The sequence below is a fragment of the Haplochromis burtoni genome, unplaced genomic scaffold (genome assembly GCF_018398535.1).
Source record: "Haplochromis burtoni strain Fernald_Lab_line unplaced genomic scaffold, NCSU_Asbu1 Contig_328, whole genome shotgun sequence".
Classification (NCBI taxonomy): domain Eukaryota; kingdom Metazoa; phylum Chordata; class Actinopteri; order Cichliformes; family Cichlidae; genus Haplochromis; species Haplochromis burtoni.
In genome coordinates this window covers 379,533-398,022 of record NW_024582689.1, presented here as the reverse complement: position 1 = coordinate 398,022, position 18,490 = coordinate 379,533, and the positions used below count along the sequence as shown (strand labels likewise).

Below are 18,490 nucleotides of genomic sequence, written 5' to 3'. Positions count from 1 at the left end.
CCCCCCATCAGTCGCCAATGACCCACCCTCCCATGATCTTGTCCCCTACCCCTGGGAGTCTCTGCACCTTTACCTGCTGACCTCTTTCAAAATGTCAGTTTCTCTCCTAGACTGTGCTGCTTGTTTTACAGATCCCTCTCACTCTGCTGCGAGAGGTTAAGGTTACTTGTAATGGAGGTAAATCTTACAAACCTATGAATTTTTCCTATCTCTTTTGCTCTTTTTTTCCTTCCCTAATTTTTTATTTCATTTATTTATTTGTTTGTTTGTTTTTGCATATGCTATTCTGCCTCTCAGTACCTAGAACCTCTTATCCAGTGTTCTTCCTGTTGTCTGAATGTTTTTTGTAGCTTAAACTCGGGTTGTATCGACCGGTACTCTTGTTGTGCTTTTATAGAGTGCCTCAGGAACCTGCAGTAATGCTTTTAATGTATGATCCGCTGTGTTTTTGGTGATGTGAGTTGATATTTTACCTTAGGTTCAGTGCTTGTTTTGACAGGAAACCAAGAGTATCTGTTAATATGTAATTTGCTTACTACTGCGTTCTCCTTCATCGTCTTCTTTCTTTCCTTTCGGCTGCTCCCTTTAGGGGTCGCCACAGCGACTCGTCTGCCTCCATCAACCCTCTGCATGTCCTCTGTTGCTCATCCATGAACTTCTGTGATCTTCCTCTTTTCCTCCTGCCTGGCAGCTCCATCTTCAACACCCTTTTATGAATATATCCATTAGCCCTCCTTTGCAACAAACCATCTCGGCTTTGCTGCTTCAACTTTGTGTCCAAACTCTGATGTACCCGTTTCTAATCCCTGCTGGTCATTCCCAGTGAAAAACTTAGCATCTTCAGCTTAGCCTCCTGTCTTTTTGTCCGTGCCACCGTCTCTAAATCATACATCATAGTAGGTCTCACTACATCTCCGTGTCTGCACTCTCTTCTTCCCCTCTCTTATCCATTGTCTGTTTCTTTGGATGGTTGACTCCAGGTATTTAAACTCATCGACCTTCACTGCCTTTCATCCTTGCATGGTCTCCTTTCCTGCTCTTGCCCTCTCATTCACACACGTGTATTCTATCTCGCTTCTGCTGCCTTTACTCTTTCTCCTCTCCATTGCATACCTCCAGCTCTCCAGGCTCTCTTCCCTGCTCTCAGCTTCTGCATTGCTAGTCAAAAAGATTTAAAAACATGTTGCTTTAGAAATATTTTACTTACCCTGTGTGAGGGGGTGAAGCTTGCCAGAAGCAGGACTCGTGCACTCACGAGAAAAATGCACAACCCAAACATATCTCATGGTTGCGCACTGCTCTGTCTCTTAGCGAAATAATTTCTGAACTAGTTATGTACACCAAGTTATGACAGTGTTTATCATTTTAATTAAAGCACCCCTGCTGATAAACTAGAGTAGACTGACTCTAGGAAATTTTTTTTCAGGACATGTGGATTGTTTCTGTGTTATAGAGTCAAGTGAAGGAGGCCAATTATTAATCAAAAAGGTGTTTTGTCTTTACTTCTCCCCAGGTTACGGCACCAGGCGCACAAAGAGCTATATGCTTACAAACAAGTAAGAAAAAGCGCGCGCACACACACACACACACACACACACACACACACACACACACACACACACACTTCAGAGATAGGAAATCATCTGTACCTAAATGCACCGCAGAAATGAAGTATCATTGCAGTGTCTAGTTTATATCAGCTGTGCATTGGCCATCATTTAAAATTCCCATTGCTGACTCCTTAGGCAGCAGCAAGAATTTTAAAGGGTTTGTGTCTTTTGTAAGCATGCGTGCACGTCCAGCACTCCCGGATAAGAGTAAAGCGCTGGAAAAGTCACGGTTATGTGAAAGATGTGAGCGGATAATAGCGTGTAAAGAAAGAAAGAGAGATGGAAGGTGTTAACAAACTTACATTATGTAATACTGTGTATTACCAGCATGCAAAAAGCATCCAAACATGGCATCACAGAATATAAACACATGTTTTGTGCGTTGTGTCTCTCTGAGTGTTAATCACACATTTTAGTGTCTAATATTGTGATGTTTCTGTTCAGGAACTGGTTATAATTATTCTCATACAGTGTTAATCTAACTAATGGTTCTTCTTCTGTTATTGCACCTTTAGGTCATTCAGAAGGAAAAAGTCAAAGAGCTAAATTTGCATGAGGTAAGTGCTTTTCTGTTTCGTTGGCTAATATCAGGCATCACTGTCAAGGCTTGCTGCATCTACTGCAACAGTTTGTCACGCAGTATCAGCAGCAGACACTGTTCTCTGTCAATTTTGAACCTGTCAGTCACAAACGTCTTAGCTGTAGCCCCACCGTGTGTTTTTATTCAGGTTTTTAATCTCATCCTCTTAGTTTTGTACTTGCATAGGAGATGTCCTGGGTCGTCATTTAATTTAAAACAAAGTCCAGAGCTCTGGGCCTGTGAAGCAACAATTTAATGTTACAAAAAAAGTTTAGAGCAGAGGTATCAAACATAAGATCCAGGGGCTAGAATTGGCCTGGCAAAGACTCCAATCTGGCCAACTGGATGGCTTTGGAACAAGTGAAGGAGGGCAGAGATTTTAGTCTTTTAACTAAAACTTTATCTGTAATTTCAAACATTTATTTTTTTATCGTGTAGAGAAACTGACACATGCTGTTGGAATTGCATGTCTTTTTTATATTAAGATATCTCTGGGATTAACATCAAAGGGATCCCTATGTGGCCCACAATGTAAAACAAGTGCGACGTCCACAAAGATGTTATGCAATAAACATCGCGAACAGACGTTCACCGTGTTTGAATAGGGTTTGTTAAGATTTAGTTTGACAACAGTGATGACTGATACGCACTGTTTGTCATCCAACATTCAACATGTGTCTTCACTCATTGTCATGTGAAAAGGTGTAGTTAAGGCATTAACGTCCTCCCTGTTATTATTACGTAATGCTCGGTGTCAGCTCAGTGTGGTTGGAAAATTACAAACGCAGAAGTAAAGCTGCATCGCTTCTTGCAGACAGCCTTTTAACAGAGCAGCGAAAATGAAATGTCAACAAATAGCATCTTCGTGTGTGCTTTGGCACAGGCATGGCCATATTTTCTCATCAGCCGTGCTGGAATTTCCTGCTGTCCCATCAGGCTTCGGGGTTTTATTTATGTTATTAGGAATCGAGGGAGAAAGCATCACAAAGTGTCGTGTGAATGAAGCGCGTGACAGAGTAACCAAGCTGTGTTTAAGGACAATAATATATATGCACACAAGGCTGACCCAGTTCCAGGCTCACAGGATTACCCGGTGGAAATGAACACAGCCTAAGCTATGTGGATTTGGTCTTTTATATATATAGCATAGCAGTGTAATATGGAACCCACTGAGTGTTTATATAAGTCTGTAACTTGAACAGCACCATCCTAAGCTGGTGCTGTTTTTAGCATGGCTTTGATCCCAGTCTACATTAACTGTCTTACATGTTATGTCGGTTTTATGTAAAGAGTGGCTGTCGTAATAGCATCACATGAAGTTCATGCTTCTGTGTCTTCTCAGACTTTTTTTGTGTGTGTGTGTGTATTTGTAGTTATAAACAAGTGCACACATCTAAAAATATACCAGATGCTTGGAAACCCTCCCCCCAACTCCCAAGTGTATCGTGTTGTTTTTGGGACGTTTTTAAAATAGGAAAAGCTGCACAAACACATCAGTGCTGAATGACTTTGATTAAAAAAAACTAAAAGTCACGCTTTGAGACCTGCATGAAATATGCCTGTCATGTTCCAGCAGTGCAATACATAACACTGTGTCTATTTGCTGTGGTTGTATTTTCCTATCTATGTAGGGCAGAGGTAATGATTTCATATCTTTATCTTTCATTCATCTTATCTAGTGCTGTGTAATTTGCTTTATCAGTTTGATATGGTTGTTGGTCATATGTTGAGAGTTATTGATGTTGAGCTGGATGAATAGCCTGGGAATATGTATGCAAGAATACAGTTAGCAAGTGGCAGCAACTGCCTATTGTAAACATTCAGTTGTTTTAACCGTGTAAAGCCCAGAAAAGTAAAATTATTTGAAACTAGAGTGTTTATTGAAGTTTCTGACAAATACGAAATTAATTAATTTGTGTTATTTGGAATTTGGGCAAGTTATTGTTTACATTGTATCTTTAAAAAAAATAGAATTAGATTGATAATATGGAGGTATCATAAACTCATGTAGCAAATATTTGGCATTGTAAGGGTTCGTTTTGCTTTGTGAGGAGTTTATTTTGCTTTTTTTTTTTTCTTTTAGAGATGTTTGCTGCATTAAATTCAAAGAATACATCTAATACATTATAGCGTCATTTTGTTTGTCACTGATGGGTTTTGGCGAGTGTTTTGTTTCTTTTACACATTGGTGGAGCTTTTTTAAAAAAATCTTTTTTAACTGTATGTTACATGTTGTGTGTTCCTGTTAAAAAAAATGATGGCTAAAGGTTAGTGACCTGATTTTAATGTAAGTGCATCATCATAAACTTCAGCTTCCTCTAAACTTTTAATTTTAAAAAGTGTATATGCAGTGATTGAAATGAAAGTAAACGTCTGCAGATGGGGAAACTGTGAAACTCTTGGTATTAATGTTCCTCTTAGTACCTCTTTACACAGTAGAAAGTGGTAAGACTGTGGGTGGTAATTACAGTTTGTGGTCCCAGCGTGCTAGGCAACATGTTCTCATCACTAGAGATGAGGAGATCGGAGTCCTTCACACGTCTGCTCTTTCTCACAATTTCGTTTTAAGCATTACGCTGATCCTCGGATGGTCTTTTTCTCTACCTGTTAATTTGATCTCTTTCTGTTGCTTGGCTGAGTTGAATGAAGAACGCTCTTTGTCTGCAGAGCATTGCTTGGCATTCATGTACTGTTCTTGCTTCAATAAAATCAACAAGAGGGTAGAGTGTCTTTTGGGTTTTTTTGTACAGTTTTTGGAAGCTTGCAGGATTAATCCACTTAACAGTGAAAAAATAGGTTCTGTCAAAAGTTGGCCGACAGTGTCACATCTAAGCCGTGAGGGTGACGCCACAGAAAAAGGCACTGAGAAAAACAAGAACACTGATCTATTCACCAATCAAGAGACCAAAGCAGACATCTTAACAGAGAAGTGTTGTGTGTCCAAAACTCCTCAGGAGTGGAAGCTAAAGCCCCCCATACTGTTCTTTTCATCCACAGTCATCCATTCAGCACTTGTAAAATAGAAGTTAGAGAGAAAATGTCGCCGAGTTTGAATAGCCAGTGAGCCCCTCATTAAAAGCTTCTACTGTAAAGGCTGTATGAAAATTGGCTTCATAGACCAACAGTTTATCTATTTCAGAGTTCACAATACTTCCCTAGACTTTACCTCCACTGTGAAATCATCCCAGCTGGCCATTGATGGCATGGATAGGTAGTAAGATTTGCTGCAAGTTATAGGAACGGTTGGGAACGATGACTCTTTCAGGATACTTCTCATTTTAATTTGTTTCAAGCAACATTAAATTGAGAGAGCACTCTTCTTACTGGAAGAGAAATCCATCTGAATCTGAATTGATCAAATGTAGCCGGCATGCCTGAAATAAGTAGCACGTCAAATAGCGCTTAGTGTGCCGTGCGGTTCTTGGGTGTTTGTGAACTGTATAATTTGCCCCACCATAGATTCACGTCAGCATCTCCATCATAATAAGACCTGCGTCACCGACGGTCATGCACAGGCATCGCTCAATGCTTGCACCTCTGCACAAATTTAATATGAGCATGCGTGTCAGTCAGCTACATTGATCAAACACAAAAAAGAGAGAAAATAGACAGAAGCTAATGTGATTTCAGAGTCTAGTTTTCTATTTCTGGAATAATATACATATGTCTGTTCCCTTCCATATGTATGAAATGAAGCAAAGAAGAGATGGGTGAAGTGAAGAAAACCTGTTACTCTAAGTGCAGAAAAGTCGTAATCCATGTAAAACAGTTGGGGAGTAATGGCTAGGAAGCTCTCCTAGCCTTCCCAAGCAGTTGTAATGAAGATAAATCTGGGTTTAACAATGCTTTCTTGAGTTGCCAGTTAATTTAAACTCAGTATTGTATGGGGAAAAACTTAATTGCCTGCCTTCCACCCTATGACAGATGGGATAGGCTATAGTAACTCTGCAACTTTGAATCGGATTGGTGGAAGAAAATGTATAGATGGATGGATGCTGTAGGAGTTTTAGAAATAACGTTCTCTGCTGGGTCTCTCATAGAGGAATTTTGATGAGCGCTGAATTCCAGCGACTACATGAAAGGGCTGCATTGTTTCTTTGATGAAAGGCCTGCAGTTACTCAAAGTCAAGGGGAAGGGGATGATTGAGCCAGTGTTGCTCATAATAGGCTATCATAATATTACTGCAATCGATTGTGAACCCAGGATCTATTCTTAACCCAGTTAAAGGCCAAGGGCTCATCATCACGCTCATCTAAAGCCACCAAAATAGAATTTACAGGCGGTGGAGGGGTGAACGGATCAGTGGAATATTATTTTTTCCATCCCCACGTGTTTCACTTCCTAATTTCCAAGAATTCCACACAACCACAACAGTTAGCTAAAACTATAAGGTGACCTGTTACGCTAGTTGAAAGTGTTTTTGTTTAAACCAAAATGGCATCCACATCCTGCTCATCGGGAATTTCTCAATGACCCTGACAAGGACTTTTTTTCAGGGAACTCGAGCTGAACTGCCCAGAAATGGTTAATGTCTTACAATCGAGTTTAAAGTCTTGAATTGTAGTTATAGTGCGGGCTTTAGTATGCTTTCTTGTTTCATTCAAACCAGATCTGAAGATCTCTCAGCTTTTCTAACTTACGACTCCAGAAATGAACTGATAATCTCTCACCATCTACATTACAGTGTTGATTGTTTTCCTGTTGAAAAGGGGAAAACCAAAACTACTGTAATGTGTGGCCTCTTGGCCGCGAACGGAACAAGTCCCCATGAGAGTTGCATCAGAGTTATACAACAGGCATAGTTGGTCAGTTGGACTTTTTTCCGTGGTTTTGGGGGTTTTTTCAGGGTGTTTTGAGGTGGGTTTTTGTTAAGTTTTTGGTGTTGTTGGTAAAAGTTTTTTTTTTTTTGTGTGTGTGTGTGTTTGTTCTTTTCACTAACACAAAGCTAAAGATGATGCATGGCTTTATACAGAAAGCACCTCCTAACTCCCCCAATCTCTTTCAGATTTGTGCAGTGTGCTTGGAGGAGTTCAAACAGAAAGATGAGCTGGGGATTTGTCCATGCAAACACGCCTTTCATAGGAAGTGAGTACACGGTCTTATTGACATGCACAAGCACACACAGACACACACGTTTGTACACATCCAATCAAGGACAAACAAGTCATTATAGATTTCTTTATCTGGATGGTGTATTTCCATTGATTTTCCCGCTTTTTAGGTATCCGGTTGTTCAGTGATGACGCGACAAATCCTACTTCCGGGCCTAAAGTAGTCTGCGTTTAATATGGCTTTTGTGTTGTTAATATGTTTAATGTTATGTATTTTCTTCTATTTAATCTCAAAAAACAGTCAGTGATCACTGTTGACCTCCCTCGGCTTTTATTACCACTAATCATTTATTTAAGCTCAGTTTTTAAAACCTTAGGATGTAACTACAGCCCAGCCCATGCAGCAGTATATGAATGACTAACCTTGTATTGTGGATGGATTATCTCAGTTGTTCTCCTGGCTGAAGTTTGGTCCTTTTACAGCATCCTGCCATGCGATTACATTTGTTCCTGACCACCGAGAACACTCACGTTAACTTTTATCGAGAGGAAAAAAAGTTAGCTTGTTTATATTATGCTAACATAGCTGTGTCGCTAGCGGTCACGTAGCACATCATTATATACCAGCTAGCCCAACTTCAGTAACCCTACAAACGTCACTGCTGTCTAGTTTTCTGTCTTCATTTATGCTGGAAGTGATAGCAGAGCTGTACGTTTTTGTTTCCAAAACCCCGCAGTCAGGACATGCTATATTGTATTTAGATAGAAGCTAGCGAGCTAACTCCCTGCTAACTTCTAACTCCGTTAAATGTCATAAATTCTGTTTTCATGGATGCCTGGATGTTAAACTCAATTGTTACACCTGGTAGAGCAGAACGCTGATTATTTTATTAAAGATGAAAGACTTTAGACAGTTTTTCAACTCTCAGTAATGCCATAGTGATCGTTTGATATATGGACCTGCAGCGGAGTTTAGGTCCAGACACGGCTAGTGACATCAGACTGAACAATCTAATAGTAAATACAAATTGCTAGATGTTCTGCAATTTCAGAGACTTAGGGTGAACAATTATTGTCAAGCTTGTTGCGTTTGTGTGGAAGCCAACAATAACAAATGCCTCAGAGTTGCATGTTTTTGGGACACTAAACTAAAGCCCAGTGTTTATGAATTGGGAACTGCAGATGACATGTTGGATTGCTTCAACCTGTTTGTCCCACACCTCCCCCCATGACCTCCTACTTCAGCTGAGTTCATTATAACAGCACGATGCCTCCCTTGGCCTAGTTTTTCTCTGTAGTTGCTGCAAGAGTAGTGACCCCTCACCTCTATATACACTGCTCTGCTCTTGTGCAAGGTAAGGAAAGGCATGCCGCTGTGCAGAGGAAAAGGTTTATTGAGGAGGGTATTGCTGGGTAGATCTTTTTACAAATGATGACAAGAGAGGCAAATTATACAAGAAAAATAGGGTTCCAGTGAATGTTTGGTTAGTGAAAAAGAAATAACATAAAAGAAGTGCTAGTGAGTCATGCAAGTGCAGAATTATTTGTGAATTTAGGGATATGTTTGTCTTGATCCTTGCGTGTAATCAAAATCTGTATCAAGATTTGTGGATGTGTACATACAGTTGTAGATGTTGTTTGTGGTTATTAACTGCTTAAAGTGTTGCACTCTGAGAGCTGGAAATAAATCTCCTCTCACCTGGCTGTCTCTTTATGAGGATTTTGGCTACACTTGGGTCTGAGCGGCTGTAGGAATAGATGCGCGACGGTTTGCAAATGTATGTGGTTTTTTTTCCTAGTTAATGAGCTGATATATATTTTCCTCTTGAACACAGCCACTGGAAGACAGAAAGCAAAGCCTCTGGTGATCTACATTTGACCACTTAATTATTATTATGAGCTCTGGGTAATGGCCAAAAGACTGAGAAACAAAACGCATATTTACTTATGAGATGAAACTTGTGGCAAAGAACGCTTTTAAAAGGGCGCCCCCATTAGGCCAGGTGGAAATAAAACTCCTATAGAAAGCCGCGCAAGCATGTGGAGAACATGCAGACACAAATATTTTAGGATAAACCCAGAAAAAAAAGTTGTCTTTGGTATATGAGGTTTATATTTATTTGCCCCCTTTATTTTCCACTCTGCGTGGGGTTTTTTTTGTTTGTTTGTTTGTTTGTTTGTTTTTATTTGGGATAGATTTTATACCAGATGGGCTTCCAGATGTAATTCATCATGTAAAACGTCACTAACTTGTGACCCCTCCTGAGACTCATGTGCAAGTCTTTAATTCATACTTAGTTTTAGTCATAATTTAGGCATCTAAATTCTTGTAGTTTTGGTCTAGTTTTAGGTTTTAAAAGATGGGGGGCCTGATCAAACGTGTGCGTCTAACCTTACTGCAGGAGATTAATTCTGATTGGATCTCGTCTCTCCAGAAAAATTTTGTCTTGTTTTTATTTGTTAACAAAAGTGTCAGTGCATTTCTTCATAGTTCTTCATACTTCGTTATCATCTCGTTTCCGTCAAAGGGGTCTGTGGTTATGACGTACCTATGGGGTAGATTTAATAAAGAAGTGTAACCCCCGTAAAGCAGTGGTCCCCAACCCCTGGGCCTCGGACTGGTACCGGTCAGTGAGTCGTTTGGTACCGGGCCGCGAGAGTTGAGGCTCAGGTGTGAAATGTATAGTTTTCAGGGTTTTTATCGGTTTTCAGCGTTATTTTGTTATTGTTTTTATCGTTAACTCAGTTTTCCTGGATCTTTTCATGTGTGTTATGAATAAATCTTCTTTTTTTCGGTACCGGTTCTAGTTTTATTTTGTTGTATTTATCCGCGACACCTTAAAGGCCGGTCCGTGAAAATATTGTCGGGCATAAACCGGTCCGTGGCGCAAAAAAGGTTGGGGACCGCTGCCATAAAGCGAATGTGTTAACGGCTACATCATGCAATTTATTAGCGCCCACTGGTGGAAAAACTATGTCATGGCACTTTCTCTAAATTGATTTAAACATACCGCATTTTGTTTATTCCATAATTTATTACAACATTGTGGCACCACTGCACATGTAAATATAAATATGCCATACGTGTTGCTGTTGTCAGTTATCAATTCCGTTACGTACATTGAGAGCTAAGAGCTAACTGGAGCCCATCTCCGTGTGAACCCATAATAATCAATAAAGCTGATTCTGATTTTGATGCTTTTTCCTGCTTACAAGCTGCTATCCTATATTTCCTGTACCCTCTGAATCGCTCGCTTCTTTCATCCCTGCCTTTAATTATAAGCGCTGTGCTTTTTCTTTCCTTCAGGTGCCTCATTAAGTGGCTGGAGGTGAGGAAAGTGTGCCCGCTGTGCAACATGCCCGTCTTGCAGCTCGCCCAGCAGGCCGGCAGCACAGACCCTCCTGTGCAGATAGAGCAGCCTTTGCCTGGTATTGAGAACTTGGTGTAGCAGACTGACGGCCTCCTTCACAGTACACTACAAACACACGCATCCCGACACTCATGCTCTTACCTGTACAGGTACACTTTTGGTATGAGTGCGTGGACAGACTGGAGAAACTGGAGCTAATGCTCAGATCTACGCAAAAGCTGCGAATCTGCCGCCATCGCCACCTCTCGTATCTTTTTGCATCGGTTCACAAAAGGATTTCCTGACATCGGCTCTGAGAGTCATCTGTTTTCATGCATTTTTATTTTCACGGACAATGAAGAAGAGCTGATAACGAAGGAGTTTTCGTTTTCGACCGAGACGGTCGATAACTTTTTCACAACCAAAGCACTTTTCTGGGGACACCAGCGAAAGACCAGGAGGAAGAAGGAAAAGACAAAAGAACTACAGTACACTAAAATCTCAATAGTTTTTCTTTTATTTAACAAGCACTTTATGAGAAAGGCAAACCTGAATTTGCATGTGGCTCGTAGTCCCAAGGTCAATATATTTTATCATTAACGCTCATTTCCATGTACAGTACAAATAAACCAGGGTTAGGTCATTTTGGATTTTTTTTTTTGTTAACAAACAAAATGTACATACACGTCAGAAAGGGAAAATTTGGTAAGTTTGTTTAGTTTGTGCTGCACACACACAAGAAACCGAAGTCAAAGTATCCTCGACTTTATGTCTGACTGAATGTGAAAGGTTTTTACACGCACACAATTCAGATGAAACATGAAGAATTTGTTCCCACATCATTACTCATTCATAATGTTACAGTTCTCCTTTTTTGTAAGGATTCAAACACATAAAGATGATGCAGTGAACAAATTATAGCATCAGCCATGTGTGGATACTGTCAGCCCTCCACAATCCAGGCATTACTCACAGTTGGGATCAGTCACAGGAAATCAACATTTCACAGTGCCCACTGTTTTAACCTCAAATTGTGTTGGTGTGTATGCACTGATGCTTAATCTTTAAACCGTTAAACAGACCCAACGGAAGTAATCAAGCACTCAGACGTTTCCCAACTAACACAGATGTTGCGCTTTGCTTCGCAGCGTTTTTATTTCATTGAAGCCGAGCTGCGCGTGTGCCACAGAGACTCGTCTTCGCAAACATTTCACAGAAACAAAGTGTCATACGGTCGAGTCGGCGTCACTCGAAATATCACCGCACGTCCCTCTGAATCTGAATCTGAATGACTTCTGAGTTTAAGCACGCTGCTTTTACCGCTGAATTTGTTTTTGCTTCCGCTCTAGTATTTATGCTTTTTTAAAATAGATATATATATATATATATTTATTGTGATATCTCGGTACAGCTTCATAGAGAGAACAAGTTAGTGGACTCAGCATAGCTTTCAGGCAACATTTCCACACATACATTGGGAGGGGCTCAAGCCGCGAACCCCCCTCTGGCCCCCACCCACAGAGGTAGCAGTCAGCAGGTTGTAATGAAGCAGCAGTTTCATTCACACACGCGCACACAGGTTCAGCTTTTTGGCCGTGGTATTCTGGCGCTTTCGCCCCTCGCCTCTCTCTGTATAGTACAGGGTGCTTTTGTTTCGTGCCACACATACATTAACCCTGAACCCCTGACCTTTGTGTTTTTGTTTTTGTCTCCTGTTAATATGTTGTTGGGCTAAAAGAAAAAAGCTTCATCACTCTGAGATGAATTAGAGATTGTCATTTTATCAATGATGTGTGATATCCAGTAACAGCTGTGTGTTACCTTTTTTAGAAGCACAAACAACAGCAACAAAAAATGAGCCCCCACTACAAAAAGTGAGCTTTCTGTCAGGGCTAACATGCTAACTGATTGTTCTGTTTTCTGGCTGCTTTCTTTCTCAATTATTACACAAAGGTTGAGGTTCACAATACGTGGACGATGCTTCTTCCATTGTTACTTTGATCTGAATGTCAGGCCACACACACCGCAGTGTTGACCTCTGTGGACATTAAATAAGAACAAAAACAGGGTTATTTTTCTATCTTGTGTGACGGTCACTCCTCCTGCATGGAAGCAGCACGGTGCTACATAAAAATGTTAAGGCTGATTGAAACATATTGGCCAATCCCAAACAGACTTATTAGGACACTAGGTGAGCAGGGCGTGTATCAGACAACATCTCCACTTCAAAAGAGTTTTATGTTGAACAAATGAAGCAGCATCAAATCCTGCAGCATGTGACGGGCAGAATTTGTTGCCTTCTCTCTTCTCGGTTTCGGTTACAAAAAGGCTGTGACTGTTTTTCTGCACTTCTATTAGAGCTGGGCGATATGAGATTTTTTCATATCACGATATGGTTTTTTCATTTCAGGCGATAACGATATGTTTCACGATATAAGCCAAATAACTATATTTGTAAGATTTAAATGTGCCGTTGCTCACAAGTAAAATGTGAAATAATCAGCAGCTTGTTTTTATTTAAATATTTATTTCCCATCACAGAGAGATTTACCACTAATCATTTATTTAAGCTCAGTTTTTAAAACCTTAGGATGTAACTACAGCCCAGCCCATGCAGCAGTATATGAATGACTAACCTCGTATTGTGGATGGATTATCTCAGTTGTTCTCCTGGCTGAAGTTTGGTCCTTTTACAGCATCCTGCCATGCGATTACATTTGTTCCTGACCACCGAGAACACTCACGTTAACTTTTATCGAGTGGAAAAAAAGTTAGCTTGTTTATATTATGCTAACATAGCTGTGTCGCTAGCGGTCACGTAGCACATCATTATATACCAGCTAGCCCAACTTCAGTAACCCTACAAACGTCACTGCTGTTTAGTTTTCTGTCTTCATTTATGCTGGAAGTGATAGCAGAGCTGTACGTTTTAATTTGTTTCCAAAACCCCGCAGTCAGGACATGCTATATTGTATTTAGATAGAAGCTAGCGAGCTAACTCCCTGCTAACTTCTAACTCCGTTAAATGTCATAAATTCCGTTTTCATGGATGCCTGGATGTTAAACTCAATTGTTACACCTGGTAGAGCAGAACGCTGATCATTTTATTAAAGATGAAAGACTTTAGACAGTTTTTCAACTCTCAGTAATGCCATAGTGATCGTTTGATATATGGACCTGCAGCGGAGTTTAGGTCCAGACACGGCTAGTGACGTCAGACTGAACAATAATAGTAAATACAAATTGCTAGATGTTCTGCAATTTCAGAGACTTAGGGTGAACAATTATTGTCAAGCTTGTTGCGTTTGTGTGGAAGCCAACAATAACAAATGCCTCAGAGTTGCATGTTTTTGGGACACTAAACTAAAGCCCAGTGTTTATGAATTGGGAACTGCAGATGACATGTTGGATTGCTTCAACCTGTTTGTCCCACACCTCCCCCCATGACCTCCTACTTCAGCTGAGTTCATTATAACAGCACGATGCCTCCCTTGGCCTAGTTTTTCTCTGTAGTTGCTGCAAGAGTAGTGACCCCTCACCTCTATATACACTGCTCTGCTCTTGTGCAAGGTAAGGAAAGGCATGCCGCTGTGCAGAGGAAAAGGTTTATTGAGGAGGGTATTGCTGGGTAGATCTTTTTACAAATGATGACAAGAGAGGCAAATTATACAAGAAAAATAGGGTTCCAGTGAATGTTTGGTTAGTGAAAAAGAAATAACATAAAAGAAGTGCTAGTGAGTCATGCAAGTGCAGAATTATTTGTGAATTTAGGGATATGTTTGTCTTGATCCTTGCGTGTAATCAAAATCTGTATCAAGATTTGTGGATGTGTACATACAGTTGTAGATGTTGTTTGTGGTTATTAACTGCTTAAAGTGTTGCACTCTGAGAGCTGGAAATAAATCTCCTCTCACCTGGCTGTCTCTTTATGAGGATTTTGGCTACACTTGGGTCTGAGCGGCTGTAGGAATAGATGCGCGACGGTTTGCAAATGTATGTGGTTTTTTTTCCTAGTTAATGAGCTGATATATATTTTCCTCTTGAACACAGCCACTGGAAGACAGAAAGCAAAGCCTCTGGTGATCTACATTTGACCACTTAATTATTATTATGAGCTCTGGGTAATGGCCAAAAGACTGAGAAACAAAACGCATATTTACTTATGAGATGAAACTTGTGGCAAAGAACGCTTTTAAAAGGGCGCCCCCATTAGGCCAGGTGGAAATAAAACTCCTATAGAAAGCCGCGCAAGCATGTGGAGAACATGCAGACACAAATATTTTAGGATAAACCCAGAAAAAAAAGTTGTCTTTGGTATATGAGGTTTATATTTATTTGCCCCCTTTATTTTCCACTCTGCGTGGGGTTTTTTTTGTTTGTTTGTTTGTTTTTATTTGGGATAGATTTTATACCAGATGGGCTTCCAGATGTAATTCATCATGTAAAACGTCACTAACTTGTGACCCCTCCTGAGACTCATGTGCAAGTCTTTAATTCATACTTAGTTTTAGTCATAATTTAGGCATCTAAATTCTTGTAGTTTTGGTCTAGTTTTAGGTTTTAAAAGATGGGGGGCCTGATCAAACGTGTGCGTCTAACCTTACTGCAGGAGATTAATTCTGATTGGATCTCGTCTCTCCAGAAAAATTTTGTCTTGTTTTTATTTGTTAACAAAAGTGTCAGTGCATTTCTTCATAGTTCTTCATACTTCGTTATCATCTCGTTTCCGTCAAAGGGGTCTGTGGTTATGACGTACCTATGGGGTAGATTTAATAAAGAAGTGTAACCCCCGTAAAGCAGCGGTCCCCAACCCCTGGGCCTCGGACTGGTACCGGTCAGTGAGTCGTTTGGTACCGGGCCGCGAGAGTTGAGGCTCAGGTGTGAAATGTATAGTTTTCAGGGTTTTTATCGGTTTTCAGCGTTATTTTGTTATCGTTTTTATCGTTAACTCAGTTTTCCTGGGTCTTTTCACGTGTGTTATGAATAAATCTTCTTTTTTTCGGTACCGGTACTAGTTTTATTTTGTTGTATTTATCCGCGACACCTTAAAGGCCGGTCCGTGAAAATATTGTCGGGCATAAACCGGTCCGTGGCGCAAAAAAGGTTGGGGACCGCTGCCATAAAGCGAATGTGTTAACGGCTACATCATGCAATTTATTAGCGCCCACTGGTGGAAAAACTATGTCATGGCACTTTCTCTAAATTGATTTAAACATACCGCATTTTGTTTATTCCATAATTTATTACAACATTGTGGCACCACTGCACATGTAAATATAAATATGCCATACGTGTTGCTGTTGTCAGTTATCAATTCCGTTACGTACATTGAGAGCTAAGAGCTAACTGGAGCCCATCTCCGTGTGAACCCATAATAATCAATAAAGCTGATTCTGATTTTGATGCTTTTTCCTGCTTACAAGCTGCTATCCTATTTTTCCTGTACCCTCTGAATCGCTCGCTTCTTTCATCCCTGCCTTTAATTATAAGCGCTGTGCTTTTTCTTTCCTTCAGGTGCCTCATTAAGTGGCTGGAGGTGAGGAAAGTGTGCCCGCTGTGCAACATGCCCGTCTTGCAGCTCGCCCAGCAGGCCGGCAGCACAGACCCTCCTGTGCAGATAGAGCAGCCTTTGCCTGGTATTGAGAACTTGGTGTAGCAGACTGACGGCCTCCTTCACAGTACACTACAAACACACGCATCCCGACACTCATGCTCTTACCTGTACAGGTACACTTTTGGTATGAGTGCGTGGACAGACTGGAGAAACTGGAGCTAATGCTCAGATCTACGCAAAAGCTGCGAATCTGCCGCCATCGCCACCTCTCGTATCTTTTTGCATCTGTTCACAAAAGGATTTCCTGACATCGGCTCTGAGAGTCATCTGTTTTCATGCATTTTTATTTTCACGGACAATGAAGAAGAGCTGATAACGAAGGAGTTTTCGTTTTCGACCGAGACGGTCGATAACTTTTTCACAACCAAAGCACTTTTCTGGGGACACCAGCGAAAGACCAGGAGGAAGAAGGAAAAGACAAAAGAACTACAGTACACTAAAATCTCAATAGTTTTTCTTTTATTTAACAAGCACTTTATGAGAAAGGCAAACCTGAATTTGCATGTGGCTCGTAGTCCCAAGGTCAATATATTTTATCATTAACGCTCATTTCCATGTACAGTACAAATAAACCAGGGTTAGGTCATTTTGGATTTTTTTTTTTGTTAACAAACAAAATGTACATACACGTCAGAAAGGGAAAATTTGGTAAGTTTGTTTAGTTTGTGCTGCACACACACAAGAAACCGAAGTCAAAGTATCCTCGACTTTATGTCTGACTGAATGTGAAAGGTTTTTACACGCACACAATTCAGATGAAACATGAAGAATTTGTTCCCACATCATTACTCATTCATAATGTTAGAGTTCTCCTTTTTTGTAAGGATTCAAACACATAAAGATGATGCAGTGAAGAAATTATAGCATCAGCCATGTGTGGATACTGTCAGCCCTCCACAATCCAGGCATTACTCACAGTTGGGATCAGTCACAGGAAATCAACATTTCACAGTGCCCACTGTTTTAACCTCAAATTGTGTTGGTGTGTATGCACTGATGCTTAATCTTTAAACCGTTAAACAGACCCAACGGAAGTAATCAAGCACTCAGACGTTTCCCAACTAACACAGATGTTGCGCTTTGCTTCGCAGCGTTTTTATTTCATTGAAGCCGAGCTGCGCGTGTGCCGCAGAGACTCGTCTTCGCAAACATTTCACAGAAACAAAGTGTCATACGGTCGAGTCGGCGTCACTCGAAATATCACCGCACGTCCCTCTGAATCTGAATCTGAATGACTTCTGAGTTTAAGCACGCTGCTTTTACCGCTGAATTTGTTTTTGCTTCCGCTCTAGTATTTATGCTTTTTTAAAATAGATATATATATATTTATTGTGATATCTCGGTACAGCTTCATAGAGAGAACGAGTTAGTGGACTCAGCATAGCTTTCAGGCAACATTTCCACACATACATTGGGAGGGGCTCGAGCCGCGAACCCCCCTCTGGCCCCCACCCACAGAGGTAGCAGTCAGCAGGTTGTAATGAAGCAGCAGTTTCATTCACACACGCGCACACAGGTTCAGCTTTTTGGCCGTGGTATTCTGGCGCTTTCGCCCCTCGCCTCTCTCTGTATAGTACAGGGTGCTTTTGTTTCGTGCCACACATACATTAACCCTGAACCCCTGACCTTTGTGTTTTTGTTTTTGTCTCCTGTTGATATGTTGTTGGGCTAAAAGAAAAAAGCTTCATCACTCTGAGATGAATTAGAGATAGTCATTTTATCAATGATGTGTGATATCCAGTAACAGCTGTGTGTTACCTTTTTTAGAAGCACAAACAACAGCAACAAAAAATGAGCCCCCACTACAAAAAGTGAGCTTTCTGTCAGGGCTAACATGCTAACTGATTGTTCTGTTTTCTGGCTGCTTTCTTTCTCAATTATTACACAAAGGTTGAGGTTCACAATACGTGGACGATGCTTCTTCCATTGTTACTTTGATCTGAATGTCAGGCCACACACACCACAGTGTTGACCTCTGTGGACATTAAATAAGAACAAAAACAGGGTTATTTTTCTGTCTTGTGTGACGGTCACTCCTCCTGCATGGAAGCAGCACGGTGCTACATAAAAATGTTAAGGCTGATTGAAACGTATTGGCCAATCCCAAACAGACTTATTAGGACACTAGGTGAGCAGGGCGTGTATCAGACAACATCTCCACTTCAAAAGAGTTTTATGTTGAACAAATGAAGCAGCATCAAATCCTGCAGCATGTGACGGGCAGAATTTGTTGCCTTCTCTCTTCTCGGTTTCGGTTACAAAAAGGCTGTGACTGTTTTTCTGC

General features: G+C 40.7%; 1 protein-coding gene across 3 annotated transcripts in view; it reads left to right on the top strand.

The window, feature by feature from the left end:
* Positions 1-13,043, top strand: part of rnf24 (ring finger protein 24) — a 31,381-nt gene extending 18,338 nt beyond the window's left edge. For all 3 annotated transcript variants that reach the window (XM_005942003.3, XM_005942004.3, XM_005942002.3), the window contains 4 exons: positions 1,514-1,556; positions 2,126-2,167; positions 7,197-7,276; positions 10,550-13,043. In XM_005942003.3, the coding sequence (XP_005942065.1) occupies positions 1,514-1,556; positions 2,126-2,167; positions 7,197-7,276; positions 10,550-10,691 (307 nt within the window). In that variant the 3' untranslated portion in view covers positions 10,692-13,043. The remainder of the gene's footprint in view (positions 1-1,513; positions 1,557-2,125; positions 2,168-7,196; positions 7,277-10,549) is intronic.
* The last annotated feature ends 5,447 nt before the right edge of the window (positions 13,044-18,490 follow it).